General features: G+C 36.8%; 1 protein-coding gene across 1 annotated transcript in view; it reads left to right on the top strand.

The window, feature by feature from the left end:
• The first annotated feature begins 389 nt into the window (after nucleotides 1-389).
• The window catches only part of LOC117410475 (fermitin family homolog 1-like), a 35,689-nt gene continuing 21,978 nt past the window's right edge, over nucleotides 390-14,100 (top strand). The window contains exons 1-6 of the mRNA XM_034017050.3: nucleotides 390-497; nucleotides 1,730-1,896; nucleotides 5,655-5,888; nucleotides 8,709-8,855; nucleotides 10,118-10,331; nucleotides 10,835-10,937. Coding sequence (XP_033872941.1) covers nucleotides 1,746-1,896; nucleotides 5,655-5,888; nucleotides 8,709-8,855; nucleotides 10,118-10,331; nucleotides 10,835-10,937 — 849 coding nt within the window. The 5' untranslated portion in view covers nucleotides 390-497; nucleotides 1,730-1,745. The remainder of the gene's footprint in view (nucleotides 498-1,729; nucleotides 1,897-5,654; nucleotides 5,889-8,708; nucleotides 8,856-10,117; nucleotides 10,332-10,834; nucleotides 10,938-14,100) is intronic.

Consider the following 14,100-nt stretch of genomic DNA (forward strand, 5'->3'; position numbering starts at 1 on the left):
GATTAATTGGTTTTGGTTTGGAAATAGCAGTGTAAACCACAACATGGAATGACTGATAAACTGTAAAACACTGTGTTGAAGTACTGTACCATAATGTGAATTCCTGGAAATTGTGTTTAATATTACAGAAACAATAAATAAATAAATTATTATTATTATTATTATTATTATTATTATTATTATTATTATTATTATTATTATTAATAATAATAATAATAATAATAATAATAATAATAATGTGATATTTTTAGAAAATATTTAGGAAATGTCTGACCTTTTTCCGCTTTATTAAGCTATAGGCTATACTTTGTTTGAGGCAAGACGTTCTGTAATAAAAGGTTTAGTGTTTAGGAAAATGTACATTTACCTGGCTCTACCTGTAAGATCCGTGTGTGCTTTAAATACTGGGCGGGTACTCTGGTCGTGTCTGAACAGCTTGCGGCTCACAGAAAGTCGCTTACTCGACAAGCAGAGAGAGAGAGAGAATTACTTCTCAGGTAAGTCTTGAAAACCATCCGTTTTAATATATACTTGTGTACATTTACTTGTTATATTAGGCTGTAAAGCATTCGTTCAGTTTTCAATGGCCTTTTCTATATAATGGCTCATGTTCAAAAGTGTAAAGGTGTATGTTTTTATCAATGTAAATTGTTTAACCTGCCCGCGTTTACTTGCTGTAAACGCTAAAGATAAAATTTTGTTATGCTGTGTTCATAACGTTTGTTTCACTTTTATTACAAATTTGATTTGCAGCACAGCATTGGCGTCTGTGCTAAATGTTGATTTTTATCCCAGCAATGACTTTCGGATATCTGTTTGTAAGTTATTGTATACGATTGTAAACGATGATTTAAAAAAAAAAATGCCCTGATACCGGCCTACAACCCTTCACATGTAGCAACTCGCAGAGCAGGCATGCACACAGTTCTCGGCAGTTCAGTTTAGAATGTAGTGAAACAGTTTTTTTTTCCTTTTAGGGAAAATCAGCCTATCCATACAGTAGCACAATATACAGACAGTATTTATACATTACTGCCTGTAATAAACTGCATCATACGTGATTTGTAAGATTCTGCAACGATAAATAGCTTTTAAGTAATGCAGCTTGTATAGGGGTAAAGTTTATTTAAAAAATACATCTATCCCATTTCCAGTACAGTATACTGAATATAACGAACATTCTATGCGTTTTTTTAATTAGGTTGTTGTTGTGTTTTGTTTTTAAATACTAGAAATATATATATTAAGGTACTTTGGAGTACAAGGCTTTGTGATTTTTAAGCTTGTGTAGTATTAGATTAGTAGTACAGTTATAGACTGGTTTGGTCACTATGAAAAACACCCGAGGCTGCATAATTCACAGTGTGTTTCTTGACATCACCATAAATCTAAGCAACCCTGTAAATACCAGGTTTAAAATTAAATCCATGCCTTTTTATGATTTTTTTTATTTAAAGTGTATTAATGTTATGTCTGTATGGTGTTTCAAAAGTTAGGAATTTGTAGAGCTTTCAAAGCAGACAAAACAATGTTGCTTACACTGGCAGATTACTTTGGCTGCCACAGTTTTATGACTAATCTGCATGTGCTTGTTATACAGGAACAAACAGTAGTGTCACAAAAATTAGCTTACACAGTGCCCGGGCTATGGTCTTGCACAGCTGCAGGTTATTTGTATGTTCTTTCACATTTTTCATTTTCATTCAAAACGATTATTTCATTTTCTCAGGTTTTCGGCTTACAAAATGACTACAGCTGCCGAATATGGAGCCACTTCTTGGGAGCTCTGTGTGCAAGTGGAGCATCAGTATGAAGGCGAACCAAAAGAATTTAATATCCGAGTCACAGGAGACCTCCACATTGGGGGACTGATGCTCAAATTAGTCGAAAAAATCCGTAAGTCATGTTTTCACTCTGTTGTTTAGGAGAATGTGTCTTCAAAATCTTTAATTTTCAAACTCTTGGTCTGACACAAACAGCCCAATGTGATGCACATTTCTTGTGGAGTACTAATTGGCAGAGAAAACATGATTGTTAAATAGATCAGAAATTAAGGGATAACTGCACTAATGCTGTAATAGTCTATATTAGCTTTGCATGGATCAATGCGAATCATGTTTAATATACATTGGGGCCTGTGATAGGGTACCTCTGCCCCTGGGTGTATTTTTGGTTTATTTTGTATAGTTTGGGCTATGTATCATGGGGGAGTTAATGTATATTGGTATGTGAGCGCAGGGATGTGGGTTTGTGTGTGTGTGTGTGGAATAGTGGCTACAGGGAGGCAGTTAAAATCCTCCCTGTAAAAACGAGTGGGAATGTGGCTGGAGCTGTGAACTGAATAAATGATTATCCAGCCACAGGTGTATAAATAGGGTCATCATGAGTGAAAAAGGGGTGTGTGTTCGGAGGTGGAACGAGGGTCGGGCGGTAAAGCTTAAATATAAAAAATTGCTACACGTGCTGGTTATACACCAGCACGAAACTTGTTTTGTTTCGTGTCAGTTTTGTTTGTCTATTTGCTTTAGCCACTGTGCCGTTTTTGTTTGTGCAAGTGTTTTTTTTTCTTTTAATAAAGAAACAAGCGCATTTGCGTCTCGCACCGCAGTACTTGCCTTTGTTGTGGGTTACTTCTTCCGGGTCTGACGTCATCCACACAAGCCATCCTGTGACAGGCCTTAAGGCTATACGTAATGCAGATTCTCAACACTGTTATACTGAAAGAGAGCTGGAAAAACTTAATAAAAAGCATTAGTTGTTTTTTTGGAGTAATTGTCCTATTATCGCATGATTCAATATATAAGTAATTATAAAGTTACATCAAACATAATAGCATAAAATGAAATAATGTGACAATGTTTTGGTCAACTGCAACAACCATCACTTGTCATAGCTACAGTAAGTAGCAATGTTTTTCTAGAAACACCAGTGAATGAAATGACCTAGGAAGTGAAGCAGTAACAGACAAGTGTAGTGCCAGATACCATGTTTTAAAATTAAAATACATGTTTGCTGTAGCATGTGTTTCATTGAAAGCTGCACATTTGAGATCTTTACAGTAAATGAAAGTGCACACTAATACAGTTTATGGAATTATTTTGTTACAATAATTATTTTTGCTAAAAACCATTTTAAAGTGAGTTTCAGTATTCTAAAGTTAGCTTTACAGGGCATCTTCCAGTGGGAACCATCTACTCTTACCCTGATTTTCTGAGACAGTTTGTGAGGTTTCTTATTTCTCATTAGCCACCAATGAGGACCATGACTTAAACAACCAGGTCAAACTGTTTATAATTATTTTTATCCTTCTTCTGCATTGATTTCAAGGCTGAAACTTTTACCTAAGGCAAGTATCCAAGCCAATGAAAAGCTTGTTTGTTCTTGTCAGAACAAATCAGTGATTCCGGGGGCAGATGGAGACAGGTCTCTTAAGGCCTACTGTATAATAAAATATAGCTTTAAGATACAGTTTGAATGAGCTGGCAATTATATTCTTACGTAAGGAATGATGAAGAGCTGAGTAATCGAATAAAACTTTAATGATCAGGATTAACTTGATGGGTTTGGCTGACTTAATCAGGTATTACTATGTCCATTTCATGGCTTTGAGTCAGTTTCAACCTATTCTTCAACTGATTACAGAAAAAAAAAAAACATGCAAATAATTAAACTTATATACACTTATTTATTCCTGATTTAACACACCACTTGTGGTTTGAAAAAGTAGGATGTGACACAGGCTGGACCTAGATTTATTGAGTCAGTGCTTATTCATTAGGATACCTCATTGTACGTCATCTGCTTCTTTTCAGACAAAATAGTTATGCAAAGCTTTATGAAAATGTATTTGTACAAATATGATGCGTTCTACAAAGGTTGGATAAGTTTGCAATGCTTACATAACTACAGACAACAGGAAACATATATCACTAAACATACACCCTTACCACATAGATTTCCTTCTTACAGATATTATGTATTAAATGTGCTTTGTGTGAAACTGTGACCTTAACATTTGTCTTCTCAGTAATATTATAACTCAGGATCAAGGTTCATACTGGAGGGAGGGGCGTCTGTTTCACATCTGCCCAAATGAGTAAAAGGGAGATTTATTTTCACCCATGCAGCCTAACTATATGTCTTTCCAGGGAATCATGTTGTCATTAACTTAAACCAATGAAAAACTGAAATAGTTTGTAAATTCCTCTTTTGAAGTTTTTTTTTCTTTCTTTTTTAGCATTTACAAGTGAGAGAAGTACAAATTAAAATTATTTGAAACTACTTAGAGGACCAATCCAGGAATCATATTTTAGATTTAAATTGATCACAATACTGTCCAATGTTGGATGTGATCAATCTTTTCCTATTTGTGTGTATGAATGTTCGGATGACCACTTTTTTCTTGAACTCTTATAAGTTGTGAATGACTTGTTTGGATTGATTTAAAAATATGTACACACCTGCAATATATTAAGGGTACGAAACACAAAATTGCAGATTGTTATAACAAAGGATTCGCCCCCCAAACACCCAAAATACCCACCACAGTTTAATAATAGCTCCATGAGCTTAATTAATAGCAAGCACACATTAGCCTGATTCACTGTATTCTATCTCTGGGTCACATTGAGTCTTAAGGTGGCATTTTTCTCTGAGTCTTTTCATCGCTTTCGGCACTGCTTTACCCCTTAACTACATAATAGCTAAATAAAGAATGTGCCAACATGGGGTCTATTCAGTTGATCTAAACAGGTGTGGATCTAAGTACTGCCCCCATTTAAATCATTAAAAGAAAGGAATTTTCTGAAAACCAACAGCTATAAATTAATACTGAAATCTTAATGGAACACAACTGTGTACTTCTCTTATTTCTGGTCACTCCTGAAAACCAGACACTGAGGTCTGTTTTAATGATCTAAACAGTGTTGGATTGAAATACTGCCGCTAATTAGTTATATATTGTGTATTGACCCATTACAATACAAAACACAAATCTCAGCGGATGCATTAGTAAATTGAAATACCATATGACAAAAATGAATACAATAGTGTAAATTAATAAAAAAAAAACATGCAAATAATTAAACTTATATACACTTATTTATTCCTGATTTAACACACCACTTGTGGTTTGAAAAAGTAGGATGTGACACAGGCTGGACCTAGTTTTATTTTGAGTCAGTGCTTATTCATTAGGATACCTCATTGTATGTCATCTGCTTCTTTTCAGACAAAATAGTTATGCAAAGCTTTGATTACGCAACTGATAGATCAATAAAGGTCATACTGATACAGTACCTCATGTCTTCCATCACCACACAAACAAAGTACATTATATTGCAAACATTATAAAATGGCTTAAAAAATCTAAGTGATTGAACTAGAAACTAATAGAAAACAAGCATACTCATATAAGATTGCTATCACTTTTGGTAGCAGTAGTTTTTTTTCTATTCTCAATCTGTTTAGTAGAGACAGACACAGCTGAACCTCACACTGATGAAACAGATGAGGGAATAATTTACAGAAATTCACAAAGTAGACAAAAACGTGTCAGTTTCTTCTTTTAATGAAGATGGTTTATATGCAACCATTTAAAAATAAATACATCCTCAAGGTTGATACAAAAATTGTTTTTGCTTTTTTTTTTCTAGAGATTCCTCAAGACTGGTCAGACTACGCTCTTTGGTGGGAACAGAAGAACTGCTGGCTGTTGAAGACCCACTGGACACTGGACAAATATGGAGTGCAGGCTGATGCTAATCTTCTCTACACACCTCAGCACAAGGCTCTGCGGCTGCAGCTGCCAAACATGAAGACTGTAAGGCTGAAGGTCAGCTTCTCCGCTAAGGTTTTCAAGGCCGTCACTGAAATCTGCAAAACCCTAAGTAAGTCTTTCATAAGAAATATATAAAATACTTTATTCCTTCACAGCTAATGACGCTTCTTTGAAAATGGCTGCCTGTATGTCATGGATGATTTGAGATCGGGCAGTGACGTCTTTGTTCGTCTTTTCTTTGTCAGCGATTTTAATACACACATCATTATACTTGAATTTAAGACGCAAGCCATTTTTTCGAAGGAATATGGTATATCAAATAATGCAATACACTAAAAAAAGGTTAATGTTTAACAATTAACAGATGTGCTTGTACATTATTTTGCTTTTACATTTCTGCTAATCAAATGTAGCTAGAATTTTCAAGTTATGAGAACACTGATGAAATAATTAGAAACTCTAATAGGAAATCAGACAAATGAATCTGCACCACATATTTACTTAAGGATTTATGTTCCATAATCCTAAGGTCATAGTAGCTAGAAGCTGTCCTCCTTGTGTCTTGAGCTGGACAGCAGGTAAGCGAGGAGCCTGATCTCTAAGCTGACTGAAGGGAAAAACCAAAGGCCGTTCACAGCTTATATTTTTAAACAAAATAAATATAGTGTGTGTTTATGATAGGGGTTGGGGATCCTCTTCAGTGTATGCAGTAGGATGAGAAATGATTCCATAAAAAGCTACTAAGATTTTGTATGTCTGTTTCTTCGGATCTAAGGACTTGGATGGTGCTCACAGCGCTATAAACTACATGGGCATTTTATTTCCTTATTTGACATGTTCAGTATGGTGTTAGAGCTTGCATCACTCAGAGTAAAGTATATGTATGTATGCATTTGATGTGCATGTGATGGGGATAACGCGTCAGCCACCGTATACAATTACAAAATGATGCAGCTGCGGCTCAGAAGTTTTGCTTTTTTTAATTGTTAACTGTCCATTTACAACAGGTGCCAAACTTTTATGAACAGCTGTACTGTAACTGCAACCACGATTGATCACTATTACCCTAGTCTTTAAGGAATGGCAAATGTCCCATAAGAATACTGATCGGTATATGTACAGACAACTAGGTAGTAGGTTAAAAAAGGATGGCTGCTGGATTGTGACATGTATAAGCTTCAAGCAAAACGCATTATAACTCAAACAAGCAGGTACTGAACAAGCTGTTTGAGGGTGTGTCTTTATATGGTGTCCACTTTATATGGATCACCCCCTTCCTAATAATGTCATAACAGACTTGAAGATTTATAGTGATTCTAAGTGTTTTGTTTGTTTTAAATTTGGACTGTTGTGTAATGTGTATATAGATTATTATGTTTTCTTTTAGAGGTGGAGGACACAGCTGCAGTCTTGTGTAATTCCCTGCAAGTTGGTGCTTGTAGTTACAGTGAAACAAAGAACAGTTTCTGGATTAAACTGCCTCCTGACTGCTGAGTTCATTATCAGCATAAGTAAAGCCAAATAATAACTTTATGTAACTGAAAAATCTTTGTATTGTATGGAAACCTGGTGTCATTAGTTTTAGTTTATTTCCTGACAAAGGCAAATCATCTGAAAGTGTTTGAAATTTTCAAACACATTTAAACTTTTTAGATAGATATATAAATAGACATGTTTTCAAGCAACCGTTACTTCCCCAAGGGGAACCTAGAGTGATAGAAAATAAGAAACTGATAGAGTGTTAGGATAGATTTGGCCGGGGGTCCCCTCTGGCAGTTGGGAACTCACAGCCAACCTCTAAGGTTAGGAAGTGAGCTTCACTTGCCCCCAGTGGAAAACCGTTGCAGAAGTGGGGCAGAGTAGTTGAGGAAGAGGGGAGGCTGGGGAAAAACAAAAAAGCAAGATAGAGAATAAGGATGCATTCCAAGGTTTAAATAGGTGAATTGATGAATTGATCATTTTGGCAAGGGTGGATCCCTAGCTCCTGCCCCCTGAATCTGAGTTAAGATTAAAATTATTTGCAATTGTCTGCTTGGTAGATTTGCCATTTATGTCAAGGTACAGTAGTACCAGGTGAAAATCAGGTAAAGTTGTTCCAATCTACCTGCACATGTGAAAAGTGAATATACTGTTATCCAAAATGTTACGGTAGGCAGTTTACTTGTTATTGCAAGGAATCCTCAGGAAGAAAATGTTCTGTTCTGACATAGAAATTCATGATATAAAGGTTGACCAATTTAATTTTTATTTCAAATCAACCACACAATTATGTAATGGTAAGAAATTAGTTTTTTCATTAAAAAAACAACAAACTTTTGAGTCCTTAAATAAGCCTTCTGAGCTGTGTGTTATTTTTGTAGATATGTTCCAATTTTCTTTATTTGCCTTTCACAAGAATGGGTCCTTAGATTTGATCAGTGTTCTGTAACACGTAACCATAGTGACACTCTTAATTACCTTTTTGAAATTTGAATGTGTAGGGAAATGCAAGGGAGCATGCCAGTAGATGACCAAGATCTCAGGTTATTGGTGCTTGGTCTCCCTGACCCTTAACTCCAGAATATACAACAGGCAGGCACAGGTCTGCAGTATGAGGAAATTTACCCTCAAGGCTTGTCCAGTCCGGAACATGTCCACACAAACCCTCCCTGCATTCCTGAATTTCAGCCTTCAGACTGCTCAAGATTGCTTTAACATGTGATTTCATACCTTTTATAGGCAGCCAGAAATGATTGCAATGATAAGATACAGATAATAGCAACTCCAATGGAAGGCGGAATAAAAAGTTAAGCTTCCAAAACTTTATTAAGGGTTTAACATCTATACATAAAGTATATTTAATTGTTTAAATACATAAAAACGAATATTTGTATATGTATATAATATGCTATGGACAGAGCTTGAGAATATATCTCTTTCTGAATTCCAGATATCAGAAGGTCAGAGGAGCTGTCCTTACTGAAGCCACTAGATGAACCACAGAAAAAGAAGAAGAAGACAAAAGAGAAAAGCAATGATCCAATTATTGAAGACATTTTAAATTTGGACAACACTGCAGTCACACCAGGAACTGCAGGTAAATCTGATTTTATTGGAGTAAAAGTATCCAAAGATTGTGTTTAAATGTGTTGTATGAAAACTGTTTCACTTCTCTACTGTTAGTCATTCATAGGCAAGTGCATGAGCCAAAGACAGGGCTATATTCTGCTGCTAGATCAATTGGAGGGCTTTTGACAGATAGCAAAGATCTGTATTAGAAGCTTGCATGCCGCAATGTTTTTGTCAGTGTCCAGTATTGTTAAACCAATCAGTAACATCACTAATTTGAAGTAACCTTCCACAGTACCAACCAAAATGGCAACAACAACATATTTAAATGTGTAATGCATAAATACTGTGCTTTGCATTCAGCAATAAATGAAGAGATGTTGATCAAAAAGCCAACTTTAATTAATAAAAGTAGAGGAAAATGTTAACGCGGCATACGTCTGCTGTATTAGGAACTTTCACTATAAAACTGTTTTTAATGTACAATACTAACAACTAGCTGCTCTGTAATCATTTTAAATTGATATCTTTACTTGAGATGCCAAGGTCTCCATGGTGCATACTGCACTATAGACTGCTTTTGTGGGAAACACCTGAAGGAATGGCATTCATTATACACGTCATGACAATTTTACTGCATGTCAAAATGAGTGGCAATATGTATAGACAAAATAAATGTCTGCTTGATTATCACAGACAATTAAGTTTTGCTGCTCACTGCGTAGACCTTTGTGTTACTGTTAGTGGTATAGAGACACAATTATATAACTACAGTAATCCAATTCCCACATTATCCTTTGCAATTAGTGTTGGTTTAATTACTGTTTTCATAAAGGGATAACATACATGTAAATATATTAAGTTGCTGAAGCCAGCGTTTGTAGTACTGCACATGTACAAAGCAATTAGATCATTCGAACGATTCCTACAACGTTAGATGAACCAATTCAATATATGAACCTTCAATTTGTTACTAACTCAAGAGCAGGTTTTGGCCTGTTTAGTAATTGGATTTGGTCCCTCCATGGAAAAAAAAAGGTGCTGCAGAAAGTTACATTGATGTACACGGTGCTGTAAGACATCCTTTCTACTCTGATCATTCACATTTCTATTAAAATCAATTGCAGAAGAGCAGGGGTGATAACCCCAAGTTTCATAGATCATTTTATCATATGTTAGTTCTGGCCTGGCAGAATCATCCTGCTCTAATAATCAACTTACATCTTGCAGGTTTCATCTCAAGTTTATGTGGCCTAAAACTGACTGGGTGTCTTTTTGTTTCCTTACTAGCAAGCCCTGGTCTGTACAGTAAAACCATGACACCTATATATGATCCAGTCAACGGAACTCCAGCGTCTTCTACTATGATGTGGTTCAGTGACAGTCTACTAACAGAACAGAACTGCAATGTCCTGGCTGTCAGCCAGTCAAACTGCCCACCTGAAAAACTAGCAAAGCTCTACCAGCCACTATCGTTAGTTGACAAAGCGGCAATAAATGCAGGGTAAGAATGTTTGTTACAGGGGTTAATAGGGTGATTTAAACCGATACAGAACATAGTTTTTTTGTTTTTTTCTCATGAACTCTTTACTTACTGTTACTAATAACGCTGATACATAAATATGTAAACATTTTAGTAATATTACAGTATTATAAACTACAAGAGTTCACAGCCTTACTATCTTACAGTTGCTGCGTGCCATAAAGATTGGTATCACTGACTGACTTAGCGTAAAACTTCGATTAAATGCCTCTGGCATTTATTTACAATATTTGCCAGCAGACCCGGCGCGTATTGGAGACCGGTAATTATTTGAGACCTGGCAATTATTTGAACTTTTATGGTAAGTACGTTTATTTTGGAGTTCAGGTGACACTGTAAACCTATGATAACAAAGCTGAAGTAATTTATACAGTAGAATGGTGCAGCATTCATAAAAAATTGTAGCCTTATTACAAACAGTTGGGTGTTCATTATTTCTTATGTTAATTATTTTCCATTTGTAGATGGTTAGATTCATCCCGCTCCCTCATGGAACAAGGCTTTCAGGAGGAGGATAAACTTCTGTTGCGCTTCAAGTACTTCAGTTTCTTTGACTTGAACCCAAAAGTAAGTACTTTAACTTATAATACTGGCACTGTTACTGTGCAGTACCCAAACATGCAGAGTCTAAATCTTACATATATGTGAATTGCACCTGTGCAAAATTTTCTTCCATATATATATATACATATACAGACGTGCTCAAATTTGTTGGTACCCTTACAGCTCATTGAAATAATGCTTCATTCCTCCTGAAAAGTGATGAAATTAAAAGCTATTTTATCATGTATACTTGCATGCCTTTGGTATGTCATAGAATAAAGCAAAGAAGCTGTGAAAAGAGATTAATTATTGCTTATTCTACAAAGATATTCTAAAATGGCCTGGACACATTTGTTGGTACCCCTTAGAAAAGATAATAAATAATTGGATTATAGTGATATTTCAAACTAATTAGTTTCTTTAATTAGTATCACACATGTCTCCAATCTTGTAATCAGTCATTCAGCCTATTTAAATGGAGAAAAGTAGTCACTGTGCTGTTTGGTATCATTGTGTGCACCACACTGAACATGGACCAGAGAAAGCAAAGGAGAGAGTTGTCTGAGGAGATCAGAAAGAAAATAGTAGACAAGCATGGTAAAGGTAAAGGCTACAAGACCATCTCCAAGCAGCTTGATGTTCCTGTGACAACAGTTGCAAATATTATTAAGAAGTTTAAGGTCCATGGAACTGTAGCAAACCTCCCTGGGCGCGGCCGCAAGAGGAAAATCGACCCCAGAGTGAAGAGTGAACAGAAGGATAGTGCGAATGGTAGAAAAAGAACCAAGGATAACTGCCAAAGAGATACAAGCTGAACTCCAAGGTGAAGGTACGTCAGTTTCTGATCGCACCATCCGTCGCTTTTTGAGCGAAAGTGGGCTCCATGGAAGAAGACCCAGGAGGACTCCACTTTTGAAAGAAAAACATAAAAAAGCCAGACTGGAATTTGCTAAAATGCATGTTGACAAGCCACAATCCTTCTGGGAGAATGTTCTTTGGACAGATGAGTCAAAACTGGAGCTTTTTGGCAAGTCACATCAGCTCTATGTTCACAGACGAAAAAATAAAGCTTTCAAAGAGAAGAACACCATACCTACAGTGAAACATGGAGGAGGCTCGGTTATGTTTTGGGGCTGCTTTGCTGCGCCTGGCACAGGGTGCCTTGAATCTGTGCAGGGCACAATGAAATCTCAAGACTATCAAGGCATTCTGGAGCGAAACGTACTGCCCAGTGTCAGAAAGCTCTGTCTCAGTCGCAGGTCATGGGTCCTCCAACAGGATAATGACCCAAAACACACAGCTAAAAGCACCCAAGAATGGATAAGAACAAAACATTGGACTATTCTGAAGTGGCCTTCTATGAGTCCTGATCTGAATCCTATCGAACATCTATGGAAAGAGCTGAAACTTGCAGTCTGGAGAAGGCACCCATCAAACCTGAGACAGCTGGAGCAGTTTGCTCAGGAAGAGTGGGCCAAACTACCTGTTAACAGGTGCAGAAGTCTCATTGAGAGCTACAGAAAACGTTTGATTGCAGTGATTGCCTCTAAAGGTTGTGCAACAAAATATTAGGTTAGCAGTCCCATCATTTTTGTCCATGCCATTTTCATTTGTTTTATTATTTACAATATTATGTTGAATAAAAAATCAAAAGCAAAGTCTGATTTCTATTAAATATGGAATAAACAATGGTGGATGCCAATTACTTTTGTCAGTTTCTAGTTATTTCAGAGAAAATTGTGCATTCTTTGTTTTTTGTGGAGGGGTACCAACAAATTTGAGCACGTCTGTATATATATATATATATATATATAACTCATAAGAAAGAGGAATGTTCATTTTAACTGCTTCTACGTAAACCCAAAATGTTTTGTACAGGTTTTATTAAATAAGTGGCCCATAGTGTTGTTTTAAACTCTTTAGCAAGGAAGCATCGGTGTATATACACTAATTGGTGGCAAACAGTATATTGTATTTTGAGATCTAATAGTTTTTTTATTACTTAGTGTGACAAATTCACCTAAGTTCAGTTGTGCAATTCTGGCATCACACACATCATTTTCATAGGGTTTATATACCTTCCAGGCAGGAAACCAGGAACCAGTCTGGCCTAGAGGTTTCAACTTTGTCACAGGCCAGGGATTGAAAACATGACCCCCTAACCCTATGTTGTGTATCTCTAAGACACATTTCATTAGTGTGACCACACAGTACAATAGTTTGAGAATGCACATTGTGTGACTGAAAAGATATATGTAGCCTGAGGGTAGGGGTGGGCTTTGTTTACAGCCCTGTGGCTAGAAATTACTTTCAGATATGAGTTCACAAAATAGGTGCAGCTCTCTAAAATATGTTATAGTTAATGAGTTGCTTGACAGACTATTTGCCAGTTGCAGCACCCATAGCCTGGTGGGAAGAATAAACATGCTGTTCAAATATATTTATGGACAGGTGTGGCAGTGCGAAAGCATAAGGCACGTATGCGTTGGTGTGGGGAATAATGGGTTGGCAGGGAGGGGGTTAAATTTCTCCCTGTCAAAATACGTGGGAATGTGGCTGGAGTCATGAATTGAATAAGTGATTTGATTTTCAAACTCTTGGTCTGACACAACCAGACCTTGTGGAGTGCTAATTGGCAGAGAAAATGTAATTGTTAAATAGATCCGAAATTAAGGGATAACCCCACTCATGCTGTAATAAAGTCTATATTAGCTTTGCATGGATCAATGCGATTCATGTTTAATATACATTGGGGCCTGTGACAGGGTTTATGTGGTTGTGGTTTATTTTGTATAGTTTGGGCTATGTATCATGGGGGAGTTAATGTATATTGGTATGTGAGTGCAGGGATGTGGGTTTGTGTGTGTGTGGAATAGTGGTGACAGGGAGTCAGGTAAAATCCTCCCTGTAAAAACACGTGGGAATGTGGCTGGAGCCGTGAATTGAATAAATGATTAAATGATTAATTAAGGCTCCAGCCACAGGTGTATAAATAGGGTGATTACGGGTTAGGTCGGCCAGGGTGTCCTCGGCTCACCGCGCACCAGTGACCCCTGTAGTCTGGACGGGCGCCTGCGGGCTTGCCTGTAAGCTGCCCAGAGCTGCATTGTCCTCCGATGCTGTAGCTCTGAGGTTGCTGCATGGTGAGTCTGCAGTGTGAAAAGAAGCAGTCGGCGGACGGCACACG

Source organism: Acipenser ruthenus, chromosome 6, assembly GCF_902713425.1.
Source record: "Acipenser ruthenus chromosome 6, fAciRut3.2 maternal haplotype, whole genome shotgun sequence".
NCBI lineage: Eukaryota > Metazoa > Chordata > Actinopteri > Acipenseriformes > Acipenseridae > Acipenser > Acipenser ruthenus.